This window comes from Impatiens glandulifera, chromosome 9, assembly GCF_907164915.1.
Source record: "Impatiens glandulifera chromosome 9, dImpGla2.1, whole genome shotgun sequence".
In the NCBI taxonomy this organism is placed as follows: domain Eukaryota; kingdom Viridiplantae; phylum Streptophyta; class Magnoliopsida; order Ericales; family Balsaminaceae; genus Impatiens; species Impatiens glandulifera.
Window position 1 is genome coordinate 31,454,312 of NC_061870.1, and position 19,909 is coordinate 31,474,220.

Sequence of the window (19,909 nt, forward strand, 5' to 3'; positions counted from 1 at the left end):
CATCTTTGTTCATTATTTTCAAGCTCTAAGAAAGTTTCAATAAAATTAGAATTCACCGCAAAAATATGAGATATGTGATTGAATGTTTCAGACCCACGTTGAAGGCATAATTGTCCAAGCATAATATCTAAACACTTTTTCATTGGAGTAGGTGAAATGGTCGAAGGAGAGGACATTGAATCAGAATCTGGCCGGCGATATTGTGGCGACGATTGTTGTTGCATTTGTTTATTCCTATCTAGAAGATTTACAAATACTTTCTCGAGTCATTTTATTGGGGAATCTTTTTTGATTCTTTTACTCCTCCTAGATGAACTCATTGCCCTTTTTTTACCACTAGACATAGTAATAGATTTTGTTGCTTCAACACGAATTCCGTCTTGAGGGTCAATAAATTGATTTTCTAATGATTTATCGGAGTCACCTGATCCCTCTTCGACAATAGATGTAAATGGAAGAGGTTCAAAAGGAGAACGAATATAATTACCATTTGCACGGTCACCAGCAAAAAGACGTTCCAACAAAGCATAGTCTGGAATTGTCTTTCCTTTATATTGATACAAAGTTTTTTTATTTTCCTACAAAAAAATACCAAACATATTAAAATCTAAAAAATTACATATCCAATAAATGTTTAATCAAAAAATAATTACCCTAACATAGTCCCACCAACTATCATTGGCATCAATCATATTCCGTATCGTATCCCATCCTAGGCCAGTTTGGAGTGTAGCCCATCGTAATTCAGACCAAAAATTTTTTTTAGTACGAAAGTGGTTCTTGAATTGCTCTTTTGTATGATAAATCATATATTTATCCCAAAATGCTTTAATCAAGACATTATATGTTGGATTGGTTGGCCATGGCTGTCCAACTATCATTTTTTCTTTCTCCATACACAATATTTCAAGAAAAAATGTAACTTTTTCTGGAGAAGAATCACACCTTGCAAGGTTTTATTTGTTAACCCCGGGTGGTTTCCAAAGTGACATTTTCCTAATAGAAACAATGAAACAGTTCATATTTAACCTAAATAAAAAATAATATTACAGTTTATCCAAACAATGATTATCAACAAATACATTATTTTAAAAAATACAATGAATCTATCAAAAAATTAGTAGTTAGTTTTGAATTTTAATTTTCATAATAATTAAATTTCAATATAAACAATACACAAAAATATAATTTATTTCAACATAAAAAACCTTGAAAACCCGAGTGTGTTTTCATTCATGAGAGGGTTTCATTTAAAACATATAAACAAACTTTTAGAAACCTATCATTTTTCATTTAAAAATATCTATATCCCGATTCTGAAATATAAATAAAGTGAAAGGAAATACAGATAAATTATAAACCCTAAGTAATATAGATAAAGTAAAGGATAAAGTAAAGGAAAATGCTAACCTTGTTTTCGATTTGAAACAGATGAAAGAAGAAATGAGCTGTGATTAAATCTTCGTGAGAGAAATACTAGCCTGTAAATAATATAAATCTTTCATCTTTCGGCAGAAGATAAATAATATCGATGAAGTAAAGAGAAATACTAACCTTGTGATTTGAATTAGATGAAAGAAGAAATGACCTTCTAGTGCCCGAAAATGATGAAAGAGAAAATATTGTGGTGAGTAAAACTTCTGCAGAAGGTAAGTAATTTATAAACCTTTGAAGTAGATCTTATGAAAATGAAAACAGAAGATGGAGGTAGTTGAAATTGAATGAATATACAGAGAGTCGGTACAGACAGCTTTGGAAAAGTGGATAAATTGAATGAAAATACAGAGACGTAAATCTTCAAATCTACTTTAAATAAAGGTAGATGAAAGGTATTAAATATATGAACGAATAATAAATGATATGAAGATAAATTTGTAAGACTCTAGAAAAGATACCAAATGATACGAAGCTGGAGAAGATGAAAAGCAGAAGATGGAGGTAGTTGAAATTGAATGAATATACAGAGAGTCGGTAGACTTAAGCTTTGGAAAAAGTGAATAAATTGAATGAAAATCTGGGAAAAAGGAAAAAGGAAAACTGCAAGGGTAAATAAGGAAAAATGTGAAATTATTATTATAATATTAAATAGTACGTACGACTCTGTTATAATACATGAATTCTTTAGTTTGTGAACTGAAATGGATCTCCTATATATTGAAAGATTTGAAAACAAGGTACTACTAACAATTATTAAGGTGTGACAACCAATCTACAATCCATATTTCAAAAAATCCAATTTTTCATAAAAGAACGATATACCTTGAAATTGATTGTCATTTGGTTCGTGACGAATTTAAGAAAGAATTTATCATTCCGAAGCACATTTACACAACAACAGGTTGCTGATGCTTTTACAAAAGCACTTGGTTCTGGAAAATTTCAATTGTTTATATCTAAAATGAATCTAATCTTCATCGGTATAAAATTATAAATTATGTTAACATAAGAATTTTCATGTTTGATTGAGTTTGTAAACATGAGGATGCTCATGTATATAGTTGTAATAATAATATACATTAAAATTTTAGTTCTTATTTTAGATATAAAAAAAATAGAAAGACTAAATTAATTTAGGTAAACTTTGATATTTAAAATAATAAAAAGGGAATCACACCAAAAAAACACATATTCTTATTCTTGTTTCAATATTCTTAACCTACCGTCCAAGATCTTCTACCCCTAGATTCACGAGTTTTTTCCATCTACCTCTTAAAATATCACACATAATAATCTTAAAATATTACACATAATAATTATTATTATTCAAATTTAACCGTTTTTTCTTACTAATAAATATATATATATATATATATATATATAAATAAATAGCTAAGTTGATGATATTTGGGGGATAAAACCTAATTAAAAGTATTATTAATTTAATTAACTTCAATAATAATATAATAAAATTTTAAAATATTTAAACGATGTGGTATTTTAATATTTTATATATTTAAAATAATGATTTCATTAATAAAATATAATTGATGAAAATTTTAATTTTTGAATAAAATTTAAAAAACAAATTAAAAAATATTATAACAATCTAATTTATCAAATCACTTTCATTTATTAATTAAAATATTAAAATATTATATTTTTTAAATAATAATTTTTTATTTTATCATTATATATTAATAACTTTTATTATTAAAAAAATCATTACCAAATTAATTTTTAAATAACTTATTTTTCTCAATAAATTCAATCTTAGAGTTTTTTGTTTTTTATTTTTAATAGTTATTGTTAGAATCGAAGACAAGTAAAAGGGTGGAATACTTTTGTTCCATTTTTCACTTAAAGAAGGATTAAAAAATTGTTTTTATTTTTGGACAAATAATAACAAGTTTTTGAATGGTTTCAATGCAGAAAAGAAACGACAAATATAAGAATAAACTAAACAATAAAAAGACAGCACAATATTTTATAGATAATGAGTCAAAATAAGGGTAACCCTTCTTCTCTTTTTATCAGTCTCAATCTTCTTCTTATGGACGAAGTTTTAGATTTTACAAACTTATAACAAATCATGAAAGAGCTATATTTATATAGATAAATTTACTTACTGATCATCCGCTCTTTATGATCATTCTTCTTCTGCACCTTCTAATCAATTCAACAAAACATTAAACAAACATGTATTATAAGACTTGATCAGTTTGTTAATCTTTAAATTAATTAGGGGATAGCAGTCATTACAGTAACACGTAAATGAGGTATTTGGCCATTCTCGATGAGTTGAAATTTGAGGCAATCTTTAAGCTTTAAGTGATTCTTAGTTAGGAAATCATTCCAACCCTTTGAAATGTAGAGAGATGATTTTTTAGGGTAAAATCTTGCTTCTACTAAATAGCTCCTCTCTTTCTCATCAACCAATTTCATATTGCAGTTCTTTTCTAGTCCATTCTCACTAACCAATTTTCTTGGAAGCCACTGTATATATAAACAAAAACTTATAAATTAATAATAATCATGCAATGTCATTCCTTAATTAAATTACTAAATTTCATTCATTTTTACCTGTGATTTTCTTTTCAAGCTCCACGACCCAATGGTTACCATGTAAGCAGGGGAAACAATATTTGATTTTGATTTTGATTTTGATTCTGCTGCAGCCATGGATTTCATAATGAGTCAAAATAAGGGTAACCCTTTTTCTCTTTTTATCAGCCTCAATCTTCTTCTTCTTAAGGGATGAAGTTTTAGATTTTACAAACTTAATAACAAATCATGAAAGAGCTATATTTATATAGATAGATTTACTTACTGATCATCAGCTCTTTATGATCATTCTTCTTCTGCACCTTCTAATCAATTCAACAAAACATTAAACAAACATGTATTACAAGACTTGATCAGTTTGTTAATCTTTAAATTAATTAGGGATAGCAGTCATTACAGTAACACGTAAATGAGGTATTTGGCCATTCTTGATGAGTTCAAATTTGAGGCAATCTTTAAGCTTTAAGTGATTCTTAGTTAGGAAATCATTCCAACCCTTTGAAATGTAGAGAGATGAATTGTAAAATCTTGCTTCTACTACATAGCTCCTCCCTTTCTCATCATCCAATTTCATATTGCAGTTCCTTTCTAGTCCATTCTCACTAACCAATTTTCTTGGAAGCCACTGTATATATAAACAAACTCATAAATAAACAAAAACTTATAAATTAATAATAATCATGCAATGTCATTTTTTAATTAAATTACTAAATTTCATTCATTTTTACCTGTGATTTATTTTTCATGCTCCACGACCCAATGGTTACAATATTTGATTTTGATTTTGATTTTGATTCTGCAGCCATAGAGTTCTTCTTTTTCTGATTATTCTCAAACTCCTTTGGATCTGTGAATTGAGAACTTATATAAGTTGTTTATTAAAATAAATTGAAGAAAAGAGCTAGATTTATTACTTACTTTTCATCATCTCATTCTTCTTCCTTTTCTTGTTTATTGACTGATTGTTATCTTTATTGGGACGGTGATATGGTAATTTTTCTAAACTTGTGGTGGCATCATAAACCGACACTTCGAATACTAGGTTTCCTTTGTGTTTGAATATTACGATGTCACCAACGTCCATCTTCTTCTTGTCGCCGGAATCGGGAAACGAGTAGTACGAAACAACAAACTCCGGCCAACCCTTCTCGAGTCTCCGGCCTCTGAGATGAACCTCCCACTCTCTGTTATGCTTTCTGATCATTACGGGGAGATCCTTTTTCAACTCTTCGTTTAAGTATCTCATCATGAATGCTTCTGGAATGTTCTGTTCCAATGAATCCACAAACACAAATTTCAGAATCGATTCAAAACAATACAAAGAAAAAAGACATAGTTGTGTTGTTCTTACAATCCCGCTTCGGAGGAATCCAGGGAGGAGGGGCTGGAAAAAGTGAGGATCGTATCCCAAGTCGGAGGCGGCGGTGACGCCGGCAGAGGCGGTGGCGGAGATAGTTTTTGTCTTCATTGTAGATGCTATGCAAAATCAGAACATTCTTTATTCCATAAGGGTCTTGTCAAATTTGCTTAAGCAGTTTTTTTCTGTGAGAATAATAAATGATATTAACTACAGAGTAATGAATGAGAAAAATTTCACCTACCGAATTTATTAAAATGATCATTCACTTACTAGGCCTTGTTTGGTTCTGAGTATTTAAATAACGAAAAAATATATATTATATCACTCAACACCATCACTAAATTTATTAATCAAAATATTAAAATAAATTTTATTTTAAATTATTATTTTTTATTTTATCATTAAATATTAATACACTTTAATTTTTATCAAAATAAAAATAAAAATTATCACATCTTTAAGATCATTCTAATAATTTTTTTTAAATAACTTATTTTTTTCAATCCTTTTAAAGTTTCTTAACAAAATTAAAAAACAAAATTAAAGCACATCCATTTAGAAACTATATAAATATATTTTAAAAGGTTTCTTAATAAAACTAAAAAACAAAATTAAAGCACATCCATTTAGAAACTATATAAATATATTTTGAAAGGATATTATACAATATATTTTTTCTTTTACAAAAAAATGATCAATAAAATTTTATAAATTGATATTTTAATATAATATAGATTAATATATTGAAATTTTATATTATTATAAAAAAATTAATTTATAATTTATATAAAGTATAATAAATAAATATATTGATGATTTTGTATATTTAATTGTGTTTTAAGATCAAAGCGGGAACACAAATACCATTTCGTTCAATTTTGAGATAAACCGCCCCCAAACAAAAACTTCGATGCTACTCCAGAACCATTTCACATTGTAATCTTAACTGGAAGGATATTTTTTGTGCGCTCATCACTCATATGCCTTATAAATTGTATTATACAAATTGAATATTTTACATTTATATATCATAATTGAATATTTTACATTTATATATTATAATTTATTTATGGTCATGCCCAACTATTTAATCTTGGTCACGAAAGTGGAATATCACTTAATCTCGGATTACGAACACATACAACTACAATTCTAAATATAAGTCACCTAATAACTTTCTAGTTTGAATTGAGTTTTTTTAAATTAATTATTATAAAAGTTATAATTGATTATGATTTTTAGAAGTATTTTTTTAATAAAATATTGTAACGTCAAAAATCGATCCTTCTCGACCGAGAAAGGGTTATCGTTACTCGATAGTCGCGCCCCAAAATGGTAGGCTTGACTAGAGTGCATTAAAAATATCGATTTAGACTAACTTTAAAATTTTTAGAGTCGCAACCTAATTTACTATTTAAGAAATTAGGAAAGAAAAATACTTTGCGTGCATAAGCGCATTTTAGAAATTCTGTTATTGATTCGGTGCTTTGTTACACGTTAAAAAGGGCACTCGCAATATGTTTAATGTGCCTATCATATGAGAGTCTTTATTTTAAACTTTTGGTCATTTAAAAAAATATTATTTTACACCTTATTTATTTATCCAATTTTAAAACATGTGTCTTAAGGTGATTCAAACTTAAACATATGTCTAGTTTTGTATCATTCTGTCCTTAAAGCATGCTTCTATGTCATCGTCCTAAATTTAAAACATAATGAAATAATATAAAATGCTAGTGCCTATCATCAAGAAATGAGGCTCGAAATAATAGAGGTACCTAAAAACAAGATAAAATATTAGCAAGAAATAGAATTCAAAGAGGACTTAAATTCAAACCCAATACTTATTTATATTAAATTTTATTTTTTTATTTTTTAATCAAAAAAAAAATTGTTTGGTTAAGTTGATTTCAGGTTTGGGGTAGAGACAATCTCGAGTTCAAATTCCAGTGTTGAATTTGATTTAATTTTAATTTTCTCGAAGAAATGAAAAAAGAGTTTAGTTTTTCATGATTATTCATTCAATGACCACTAGCATAATGGCATCAGTGTGCTGAGCAAGGACTAAAAGACATTGAGTGAGTCGGTACAATATACTTTAATGTTTTATTTATATTTTATACCTTATCGAAAATTTCGGTATACAAAAAAATGTATATTTTATCTTAATTTTGGTATACAAAAATTTCATACATTTATCTTACATTGATTTCAGTATACCTTTATTTCGGCACGATATCTGTATAATACCTAAAAAAACATATTAATTTAAAAAAAAAACAATCTCATCAATAAAATAGAGATGACATATATTGAATAATATTTTAATATAATTATATTTTGATATTATTCAAAAATTATATTTTTATAATTAAAATAATATTAAATTTATTTAATTATTTCCTTATAAATATTATATATATATATTATATTATAATTTATAAATACTCTTTCGGTATATCTCGATATACCAAAATTTTAAAAATCGCATATTTTTACCGTTTCGGTATCGTTATCATACCTTACCTTTTTACGGTATACTTAAAACTCGATATATTACGTTACGGTATTTTCGATATACATTTAATGATAATTTGTTAGAATGCCAAAACAGATTCAGATAAGGTCATGCAACATTTGCTAGACAACTCATGTATTCTCATTTTTAAAGGATTAGACATTTAAGGATTCACCTACACATAGGCATGGCAAATTTCCGGGTTTCGGGGATTCGAACCGGACCCGAACCCGAACCGGATCCGAATTTGTCCCGAAAAAAACGGGTATTTAAAGTACCTGAATTATCGGTTCGGAACCGATGGGTACCCGACCCGGACCTGATATTTTAAAATAATTTATATTTTACTTATTTAATTAATTTTAACCGTTAATATATTTTTAAATTTTACCTACGTTTTAAACTTAATTTGGATAAAATTAAACAAAAATTTAATATTTTGAAAGATACATTAAAAAAAATCAGTTATTTTAAGCTTTAAAAAAATATTTAATAAAAACAATTATAAATATTCCATTTAAAAAAACAGTGATATATTATATTATATATATATATATTAATAAAATATATTTATATTAAAAAAAATATCATTTTCTCGAACCTATCATCCTTCTCTTCCTCATCTCTTATTCTCTATCATTTTAACCTAAGTTAAAGAAGGGAAATCAATTTCTATTTTCTCCCCTGGTAATACTATTATTCTTTCCTTTAATTTTCTAATGCTTAAGCTGAATGGGGTATTGAGTGTTGAGCTAAACTCTATATTGGAATTAGGTGATTTGGTTTCCATGAGCAGAATAGCTACAGCAGCGTATAAATGGAAAAGGGACACTAGAACCGAACAGTGAGAACCAAAAAAAAAAAAATTCATTTTATTATTTTTCGGGTAACCGGAACCGAACCGGATTCGAACCGGAACCGATCAGTTCCGACCCGAAATTACCTGGAACCGAAAAGTAAACAAATTACCCGAATTGATCGGTTCGGTTCCTTCGGGTACCCGAACCGTTGGTTCCATTTTGCCATGCCTACCTACACAACAAAGATATTAGAAAACTTTCCTTCTTTCAATTCATTTCAGACATTCAGATTGGTCTATAAGATTTACAAATAGTATAATATAGATTTGGACGATCAGACAAATTAAATATTGTTTTCATCTACTAGCATATCCTCGTAAACAAATCCATTACATAAAGTAGTATGGTTTAAGAGCTTACAAGAAATCTTTAACAGGGAGAGAGAGAGAATCCTGGCGAGGAAGAGGAAACATCGCGAGGTTCGCATGTATCTGGACATTTTTGGAGTTCCCCCAAATGAGTTGCTGATGTTCTTCCTTTCTGCTACATCAGGGAAAAAGAAGAAGTTTACTTTTAAAATATTAATATATAATAATTTAAATAATTTAAAATATAGAATATTTATTAATGAAAGTAATGTAATATAATAGATTAGAGTATGATCATATTTTTTGAACTCAGTTATTAAAAGAAAAGTTAAATCCTATATTAAATAAGATACTTCATTTTAAATTAAGATGGGGTAAAAATTTATTAAAAACAAAAGTTTTTATAAGATTTTTTAGTCAAGTGAGATAAAGATTTATAATAAGAAAAAGATACTTTAAATAAGACAATATATAAATTTATGCCTAATAAGATTTTAAATTAAAAGAGATATACATACCATAAAGAAAGGTAATTCCCAATTAGTGCCAAAATTCATGATAACATAAACAAGACAATTTCATTGCACCAAAATAATAAAAAACACAGTCATAATTCATTTCCTTCTTCTTGAATCAGTTAGAGCCGAAGTTGTGTATCTTCTTCTGTTGTTCCTCCTCGTATCATCATCACCATCTTCCTTCTTCTTCTTCTTCTTCCTCCTTGTATCATCATCATTACCATCTTTCTTCTTCTTTTTCGTTTTCCTAGGCAGCCTCTGGTAAATATATTCATCAAAATATAGAAAGAAACATGTATTAGATCTAGGAGAAGAATTACATACAGAGAAGAGAAGAACAGGAATTGGGCCATTCTTGATGATTTGAAATCTGAAACAATCTTTCACTTTGAGGCCATTTCCAATTTGAAAATCATTCCAACCATTTGAAACGTATAAATATGAATGCGGAGGATATAATGTAGCCTCCACTTCCCATTCCCTTCCTATATCATCTTTTAGTATCATCTTGCAGTTCCTTTCTAACCCATTCGCCCTAACAAAACGTACTGGCACATACTATATATACATACATACCCACAAATTTAACATAATAATTAGCTAGTAATCATAATCATAATCATACTATATATTAACATTTATTTACCAGTGTTTTCTTAAGTATGTTGCTGTTCAACTTTAATTGTGTGTCAAAGTAAGGGCAAACACTATCTGCTGCTTTCCTCTTTTTTCCAGTATAAGGTTTCTGTTCCTGCTCTTGCGGCTTCTCCTTCTTCGGTCGGCCTGGATCTAATGTATAAACATAAATATAAGAAATGGGGTAGATTCAATTATTACTCACAGATCATCTCCTTCTTCTTCTTACTTTTCTTCTTGCTGTTGTTTATAAGAGGAGATTGATGATGATCTTGAGTATTAAGATTTGGTAGTTTCTGGCAACAAGTGGTGGCATCGAAAACAGAGACATCGAAAATCAAGTCCCCTTTGTGTTTGAATATGATTATATCACCGACATCCATCTTCTTCTTCATCGAATCATCATTATCATTATCATTATCATTATCATTATCATCATCATCATCATCGAAGTACTGATCAACAAACGTGGTCCAACCCTTTTGAAGATACCTGCCTCCTCTGAGATGGACCACCCATTCTTTGTTATGGCTTCTCAAAAGAACAGGAGGAGTTGAATAGCTGCTCTCACACACCTTCTTCTTCTTCTTCTTCTTGTTCAACTCCTCATCCAAATATCTACTCATGAATTCCTCTGGGATTTTCTGCATGTCGATTCAATCCAGAAAATGGGTTATTATCAAACACAAGCAATGAATCAATCAAAAGGAAGACAAACATAGAGACAGAGAGAGTTTTGTCGTCCTTACAAGCCTGCGACGGAATCCGGGGAGGAGGGGCTGAAAGAAATGAGGATCATATAATCGGCGTCGGCGGCAGCTGTTGTCTACAGAAGTAGGGGTGGTGGCGGAAGGGATGAATTTTCTCTTCATTTTCTAGCTAGAGTGGTAGGAGGGAGAGAACATATAATCCAAATCAAACAAGACCAAATTATTTCTTGGTAGGTCCAAGAGTAATAAATACTAAATAGTGAATTCCAACGTTTACATTCTTCCAGGAATATTAACTTTCACCTGTTTCAAGGAATCATGTACGGTCATTGGGATTTTTAATTTTTTATTTTAATTTTTTAATTTTTTTATATTTTCAATTCATTTATAACTTACCATATTAATTTTGAGAGAGAAATATTAAGAGGTAATTTGAGAGAAGAAAATATAATTTAAATTAAAATAAAAAATTCTCAACAATTTTCCTTTTTTTCAATTATAGTATGTTATTCTTTTTCAATTTTTCTCCCATATCAATCTTTCTATCCTAAATTACCATATTAATTCTAAATTATCATTTATTAATTATGTGATTTAGTTTCTAATTTTATATTATTTATTTTAAAACTTTTAATAAGATTAATTTATATATAAAACAATATTATTTTAAATAATAAGTTTATATAAATAATTATTTTAAATTAAATATATTATAAATAAAATTATACATAAATAAGATAAATTAATCTTATTAAAAATAAATAAAATAAAATCATTGTTTATATCATTAATTTTAATAGTTATAAATTATATATTTTATATTAAAATTATATGTTATTAAATCAAATCATATTTTATAAATGTTTTATTACTTATTATTTTAAAATATAATTTTTAAATATATAATAATTAATAAACAAAAAAATTATTATTTTAATGATTTGACAATATATGAGAGTTGAATAGTTTATGGAAAATGAATAAAACATGAATATAGAAAATAACCCTAACTAAATTTAAGATATTATATTATTTTTTTATTTTATATTTAATAATAATAATATAAAATATTATAAATATTATAATATAATTGAGTTTTAACTAATAAATATTAAATATATATATATATTTAAATAAATTTATAATTTATTTAAATTAAACTCTTACAAATGAAAAAGTTAGTCCAACTAATAATATTATGAAAATTGTTGTAGATTATAATATTTCTTTTCAAACCAATTGAATGCAAGTTATTATATTTATATTATTATTATCTCAATAATTTATTTATTATTTTATTAAATTAATATTTTTAAATATATATATTAAAAAAATCAATGAAGACATTTTTTTTCATAATACATCTAAAATGATAAATATTATTATTTTGTTTTAACATTTTATTAAAAAAATATATGTTCACGTTAAATTGAAAATAAATAAATAAGTATTCAATAATACAAAATTTCAAAATTTTGAAGACATGTGTAAGAGACAATCAAATCCATCAATATGATGTGTTATTGACTTGTAAGATGAAGCAATCAAGTAGCATTTAAATTATTAATTATTAAATATAAAATACAAACAAAAATGTGTTAATAATTAACCTAAATATAATCTCATTTTTCATCTTTTATTTTTTTTCAAAATCTTTGGATGGTTTTTCATTTATTTCCTATAATCAAAACAAGCAGTTATAATAAAGTTCAGACTTTTTAACTTACTTTTTTCATTTATTGTAATATTTTTAAAGTTTTAATTGTGCAAGTGAAATAAAAAAAAAAAATTTTAATTCAATATTTTCTTCAAAAATAATATCCAATGAATCATTTGAATATATATTGGTAATTCAATTATAAATTATTTAGAAATGACATAAAATATGAAGTCCTTATTTTTAGATATACATATTTGTTAATTAAAAAAACTATCACAATTCCTATAAAAATCAAAATTCAATATATATATACTTTCTTAACACTTAACTATTATATTGACTGAAACGTTATCTTTAGATTGCAATTGACCATCAATCCCTCTTTTAATTATTAATTATCCACTAAGATTTTATTTGTTAAAATAACTGAATCCTATAAATTTTTATTATTTATTTAAAAATAATGTATATAAAATTTATAGAAAGTACAAGGGTAAATAATATATTCTCATTAAAATATATTATAAACTCTTTTTAAATAATAAAAATGTGTAAAATTCATTTAATTTAGAATCACATATAAAGCCCAATCTTCTTCAAAAAAGAAAAGGAAATAAATGGGTCAGGACATATTTGGGCAACGTTAAAATGGACCAATGAAGATTTGCCTGAGAGGGTTTTATTTCAAGGATTTTGTGTTATTTTAATATCATTTATTGATATATAACTAATATAAGATATTTAGATTAATAATTTAAAAGGATGGAATTAATGAGTAAATTATTTATTAAAAACATAAGCTCAAATAACTTGCATCGTATCCAATATTTGTTTGAAAAAAATGCAATTATGGATATGAAACAACCCAAAAACATAGTAATGCGAAGAATGTGATTCTCTCTCTGAGAGCTTGGGGACCATTGATCTTGGCAAATCTGTGATTTAGATTTTGGAATCACATGATGGATGATGGAGCATAAAAGTAAAATATTTGAGTTTTGAAAAAAATTAAATTAAAGTAAGTTATTGAAAATTTTAATTGGTTAAAATATTATAATAATTTTTAATTCTTTAAGATTTATAAATACAAAAGTAAATGTATTTTTGAATTTTAATTAATAAATTTTTAAACAATTATAAATAAATAAATTTAAAAGTATTTCAAGAATTTCAACACTCTTCATTCTTCCAACTCCCATTAAATTAAGTTATTTATTTGGATTCAATTTTAGATATAGAAATAAAAATAATTTTATTTATTTTTTATTAATTTAATTATTAATGTTTTTATATATGAAAATTATACATCAAAAGTAATAAGTGGGCCTATTTGAAAAATATTTTATGAATCTAAATTTTAGAGAAACAGTAATTTCCTAATATACATCTAACTAAATTATTTCTTAATTTGAATTTACATTGACAATCAACTATTGTTATTAATAAGTTGATATCTAGTTATAGTAAAATAAATCAACATAACAATATTATAATAATTTAATAAAGACATCCCATTTCAATTAATGGTAGTTGAAATTTTAATTAGTTGATTATGATCTATGATGATCAGCACTTGAATAGTTGAATGTAAAGCAAAAGTTACATGTCCTTGATTATAATTATAGCCAGTTTTTTTGTTTTATTCTATTTATTTATTTATATATAACCTAACTTGATGTTCAACAAAAATAACATTCAAAACATTTTTTTAAATTTATAAACATTTTTTTTACTAAGAGTGTTTTCCATTTATCTTAACTCTAAATTATATGGTTATCATTCAATGGAAATTGGACTAAATGACCCTAAAGATAGGGTCATTTGCGTCCGTGGTCACTAATAATAAAATTTGATCTGATGACCACTTTATTTTTTTAGACGAAATTACCCTTTTCGCGTAACGCGAAGGGACTTCGCGAAACGCGAAGTGAAACAGTGTGAATATATATACTCAAATTTTTTCATTTTCTTCATTTCGTTTCTCTCTCTTCTCTCTCTGTTCTTGTTCGTCGGCGGCGGCGAAACGGCGGCGACAGCGACTTCGGCTATGTCTTGAATCTACAAAGATAAGAAACCTTAACCCTGAATCGATGTTTATAATACAGATTTATGCTCTTATTTCCATATCTTAATTTCAAACCCTAACCCTAACCCAAATCGATTTATGATCATGTTTCTAATATCTCCATCTGAAAACCCTAAATCAATTTATGTTCTTATTGTCTATTATCTTAATTTCAAACGATTTATGTTCTTTTTAATGAAACTCTAACCCTAAATCAATTAAATCTGTTCATATTGGTTCATATTTGTTCATATTTGTTAATATTGGTTCATACTGGTTCATATTGGTTCATATTGGTTCATTTTTTGTTCATCTTATTGTTCTTATGTCGATGATGATATTTGCAGATCATATGGGTTCCGTTTCACGAAGGGCTTCTCGTTACGCGAAGGGCTTCTCGTTACGCGAAGGCTTCTCGTTACGCGAAGGGCTTCTCGTTACGCGAATGGCTTCTCGTTTCGCGAAGGGCTTCTCGTTTCGCGAAGGGCTTCACGAATCTAATCTTGGGCGAAGATATTGAAAGAAATGGGTCGGGATTCAGTGAAGAAGTACTTACAGCAAGACGAAAACCGGCTAAGTGCCGACGTTATGGATGAAGGGTTTTCTCAATAGTCAATACAATTGAGTTGTTTTCATTTAGGTGTTCTATAATTATATGTTAAAGGGTTTGTTTGTAGAATTGCATTTTGATAGGGGGGAGACATAGAGAAATTGAGATTGGACTTGGATAAACTTCCCTTCATATTAAGGGACTTTAATCCAAATTGCATTATTAAACATAATCCTAATGGAAATTAAAATAAGCTTCATTTCCTTAGATACTCTAATTAAAAGGAAGCTTCATTTCTTTTGTCTGTTTTATTTTTATAATCAGATATATATGAAACTTTTCTAATTATTAATATAATATTGTACTTTCATCCTGTCACCTAAAGAAATTAAATGATAAACATATTTTTGTTATTTACAATTTGGGATAGAAATCTAAGATAAAACTCACTAAAATGGAATGTTTTTATCATTCATACTCACCAAGAAATTTCAAACTAGACTAGAGAGTTATCATATATATAGCTATAAAAAAACAAAAAAATGGAGGAAATGGTGTCGTTGACGACATTCATGTTCATACAATCCCTCCACTTCATCCTCCGGTTCATCACGATCCGTTGACTTCTCATAAGATCGCTCACGAGATTTCTCCCTATCACCATCTCTATCTCTTCCCTTTTCACGGGATTTTTCCATACACATGATGAGAAATGAAAGTGAAGAAAATTATAAAAATTATGCAGATTAAAAGATCTCATATTGTCTACTTGTTATAGGTAGTGGATGCAAGCTCTATTAGATATACAACCATCATTGCATTCTTTCCTATTCAAAATTTAACTCAAGTTGTTCAGCAAATACATTGAGAAGGTAGCATATAAAGAAAAAATTCACATAGAGTTTCTAAAGAGGCTTGTGAAAGTAAAAGGCATCCTAATCAATTACCTCCCCAATTGTTTTTTATTTACATCTTCACCTCCAATCCTAGTTGTTCCTAGACCCCTACCAAGTCGACGAGGTTTCCAGTTTGGAACTGTTCTACCTCGTTCAACATCGACAAGCACTCTTCTATTATCAATCTTTATTCCATCAGCTTGTTTATATGCAGCTATAGGAAACACATGTAGGGCTAGGAATCAGGAATAGAAATAAACACACACATATAAAATATAACATCGATCTATACAAATTACAGACAGACCTTTCATGCCTCTTGTGTGCACATACTCTATGAATGCATAAAGGGAAGCCCTTCGCGAAACGAGAAGCCCTTCGCGAAACGAGAAGCCCTTCGCGTAACGAGAAGCCCTTCGCGTAACGAGAAGCCCTTCGTGAAACGGAACCCATATGATCTGCAAATATCATCATCGACATAAGAACAATAAGATGAACAAAAAATGAACCAATATGAACCAATATTAACCAATATTAACCAATATTAACAAATATGAACAAATATGAACAAATATGAACCAATATGAACAAATTTAATTAATTTAGGGTTAGAGTTTCATTAAAAAGAACATAAATCGTTTGAAATGAAGATAATAGACAATAAGAACATAAATTCATTTAGGGTTTTAGATAAAGATACTGGAAACATGAAAATAAAACCATTTGGGTTAGGGTTAGGGTTTCGAATGAAGAAATACAAATAAGAACATAAATCTATTATATAAACATAGATTCAGAGATGAAGTTTCTTATCTTTGTAGATTTAGGTCATAGTAGTCGCCGTCGCCGGAGTTTACGCCGCCGCCGACAAAATGAGAGAGAGGACACATTGAGAGAGAAACAAAATGAGAGAAATGAAAAAATTTGAGTATATATATCAATACTGTTTCACTTCGCGAAACGCGAACTCCCTTCGCGTTACGCGAAAAGGGTAATTTTGTCAAAAAAAAATAAAGTGGTCACCAGATCAAATTTTATTATTAGTGACCACGGACGCAAATGACCCTATCTTTAGGGTCATTTAGTCCAATTTCCCATCATTCAAATTATTTAAACAACTAAGTTATTTTGAATTGTTTTTTAAATATTATTTTATAAAAGAATGAGTTACTTAGTTTTTATAATTTTTATTTTTATTATATCAATATTATTAAACCATGTATTACTCATTTCATCTACTTATTAAAATATTTATTTTATATTAAAAAAATATAAATTAAAAAAAAATATTTTTTCATAAAAATATTTTTTTTTTTACAAAATTCAAAAAGTTATCTTAAAAAAGACAATACAGAACAAGCCCATAGTGTGATTCTTAAATATAGTTGCAACATTTCTCTCCAAATCTGGTAATTAAACATGGCCCACGGAAAGAAGAGAGTGGTTTTAGAAATATCGTTTATTTTTTTATTTTTATTTTTATTTTTAATTAACAATAATTATATATAAATATATGGGGGGCCATTCACCATTGGCATAAAAAGGTGCACAGTGATAGTAAAGAGAGAGCTTTTCTAACATACTCATAACCAGTAGAAAACCAGAAAGAAGAAGAAGAAGATGAGGGTTTAGTTTAGGGTTTTCCTTTTTCTCTTTTTTTTTGAATCCAATGTGTGCAATATCTCATCTTTCATGTTCTTGAATTTTGAATTTCATAATTCATCAGAAAAATGTCTTCATGCTTGACCGGAGGAAGTGGAAGAGTGTATGGATTAGACCTAGAAATGTTAATAAAGTCTCCATCTTCTTTATCATCAACCGCCAGTACCATCACTTCTCATTCATCTTCTTCTCCGACACTCTCTGAATCCGGCGGCGGAAATTCACCCTTTACAATCTCCACAAGGAAACCTCGTACACCCAGAAAGAGGCCTAACCAGACTTACAACGAAGCCGCCGCCCTCCTCTCCACCGCCTACCCCAAAATATTCCCGCCCAAACAACCCTCTAAATTCACCAAATCTCAATCCAATATTGAATCCTTCTTTTTGGGAAATTCCAATTCCGGGTCTTCATCGGAGTTACTTATTCCGTTAAGGGTCGTCGTCGATTCCCCTGGATTCCTTCTCCAACCTCCGATTATCTCCGACAAATCCAAGTTCATACCGGTTGAGCCTACTAGTAGCCCTGTGGAAGTCGATTCGCCGGAGAATTTTGAATGGATGCTTGATGGAGATGAAATTGAAGAAGGAATCGACAGTATAATGGGGAAGAATTCTAATAATGAGGGTGTGAATTATAATCTCTGTAATAATAATGTTAACAGTGGTTTGTGTTATGGGTATCCTATAGGATGGGGAATGGAGAAAGAATATTCTTGTAATAATATTAATAATAGTCATGAATTGAGATTAGTCAGGGGAGCATTGAAGAACACCGATGATAATTGGTGGAGATATCCAACAAGAGTTAATGTAACGGAAATCTCGCCTAAATTGTACCAAACGACGACAGAGAAAATGAAAAAGAAGAAGAAAAAGAAGAAGAAGCTCTTAGAGAGTATAATTTCCGACGAGAAACCACCGGAGGTCGCCGCCGCCGTAGTACAAAACTCAATTATGAAAGAGGAAGAGAAACCAAATGTCGTCAATTGCAAAACCAATGCAGGCGGCGGCGGCGGCGGGCTTCTGCTGAAATTAAACCATGAGAAACTCTTAGCTGCTTGGTCGGACGGAGGGTCGCCGTTTTCCGACGAACTACCACCGGGAAATGAAGCAATCGGGAATAATCTACATGTAAGTTTGTGGTGGCCGGTAAATTAGTCGAGATTTTAATTTTGTAATTTCTAAATTAAATTAATAAATAAAATTGCAGGCCAGGTTGGCGCAAATAGACCTGTTTGGAGGAGAGAGAGAAGCGAGTGTTTTACGTTACAAGGAGAAGCGACGGACGCGCCTCTTTTCTAAGAAGATCCGTTATCAAGTTAGAAAACTCAATGCCGATCAACGCCCAAGAATGAAGGTAAATTAATATTTATTAATTCTTTTTTTTTAAAATTTATGAAATTATTAATATTTGATTTATTATTTTTTTGCAGGGGAGATTCGTGAGGAGGCCGGATTCACCATGATTTATGAGATAGAGATGAGAGAGTGTTGTATTTTCATTTATTTGTTTTTTATTTTTGGTGAGGGAGGAGGAGACAAAGAGAGATTATAAATAGATCACAATCGGCATATTATTAATTATGAAGAAACTTCAATTCATTTAAATGTTTCTTTCTATAAATACTTCTTCTTCTTCTTTAGTAATTTCATTTCTTATATGAATGTAGTTTTTTTTTTTTGGTGTATATAAAAGTCCAGTCACACAATAATAAGATTGAAACTTGTAATGATAAGATGAAAAATATTCAAACAAACTTTCACAATATATAAATATGAGAAAAAAAGGAAAAAAAAAGTAACGGAGAAGATGGGCGGATACTAATTAGCCACGGCAGTCGCCACAGAAACCCATAATAGCCTGCAAAAAAAATAAAAATAAAAAACAAAAAGTGGTGCCTGAGAAAAGTTCTGATATCTGATTACGTGGCAGTCTCCAATTGGGCGTCTCAGATTCTAAGGGGATGACGATTGAGAAACCCCTCACTTCCTATTGGCTATCTAAATTTCCACTTCTTGTTGTGTTTGATTCTGAGTGAATAAGGAAATCTGGTAATCATTCATTATTATTATTATTATTATTTTTGTTTTTAGTGCTTAGCCTATATATATATATATTGTAACTTGTATGTGGCAGATGCCACTCATACGTTTCCATCTTT

General features: G+C 28.5%; 3 protein-coding genes across 4 annotated transcripts; 1 reads left to right on the top strand and 2 right to left on the bottom strand.

The window, feature by feature from the left end:
* Window positions 1–3,443: 3,443 nt before the first annotated feature.
* LOC124915561 (B3 domain-containing protein REM10-like) lies at window positions 3,444–4,843 on the bottom strand. Of its 2 annotated transcripts, none has more exons than XM_047456311.1 (6): window positions 4,731–4,843; window positions 4,400–4,627; window positions 4,268–4,307; window positions 4,021–4,106; window positions 3,700–3,933; window positions 3,444–3,606 (listed from the first exon to the last, which is right to left on the bottom strand). In XM_047456311.1, exons 1-6 carry the CDS (start codon window positions 4,806–4,808, stop codon window positions 3,559–3,561), a joined length of 714 nt encoding a protein of 237 aa, XP_047312267.1. In that variant the 5' UTR covers window positions 4,809–4,843; the 3' UTR covers window positions 3,444–3,558. The 2 variants fall into 2 exon arrangements, with proteins under 2 accessions (XP_047312267.1, XP_047312266.1); XM_047456310.1 differs by having other exon boundaries at window positions 4,021–4,109.
* Window positions 4,844–4,912: 69 nt separating this feature from the next.
* On the bottom strand, window positions 4,913–11,099 carry LOC124916238 (B3 domain-containing protein REM5-like). Its single transcript, XM_047456967.1, has 7 exons — window positions 10,952–11,099; window positions 10,432–10,846; window positions 10,213–10,355; window positions 9,891–10,124; window positions 9,674–9,824; window positions 5,354–5,478; window positions 4,913–5,269 (listed from the first exon to the last, which is right to left on the bottom strand). The coding sequence occupies exons 1-7, from the start codon at window positions 11,072–11,074 to the stop codon at window positions 4,913–4,915; spliced, it is 1,548 nt and encodes a 515-aa protein (XP_047312923.1). The 5' UTR covers window positions 11,075–11,099.
* Window positions 11,100–17,634: 6,535 nt separating this feature from the next.
* On the top strand, window positions 17,635–19,385 carry LOC124913729 (protein CHLOROPLAST IMPORT APPARATUS 2-like). The gene is made up of 3 exons (XM_047454145.1): window positions 17,635–18,878; window positions 18,958–19,104; window positions 19,181–19,385. The coding sequence occupies exons 1-3, from the start codon at window positions 17,814–17,816 to the stop codon at window positions 19,211–19,213; spliced, it is 1,245 nt and encodes a 414-aa protein (XP_047310101.1). The 5' UTR covers window positions 17,635–17,813; the 3' UTR covers window positions 19,214–19,385.
* Window positions 19,386–19,909: the final 524 nt, after the last annotated feature.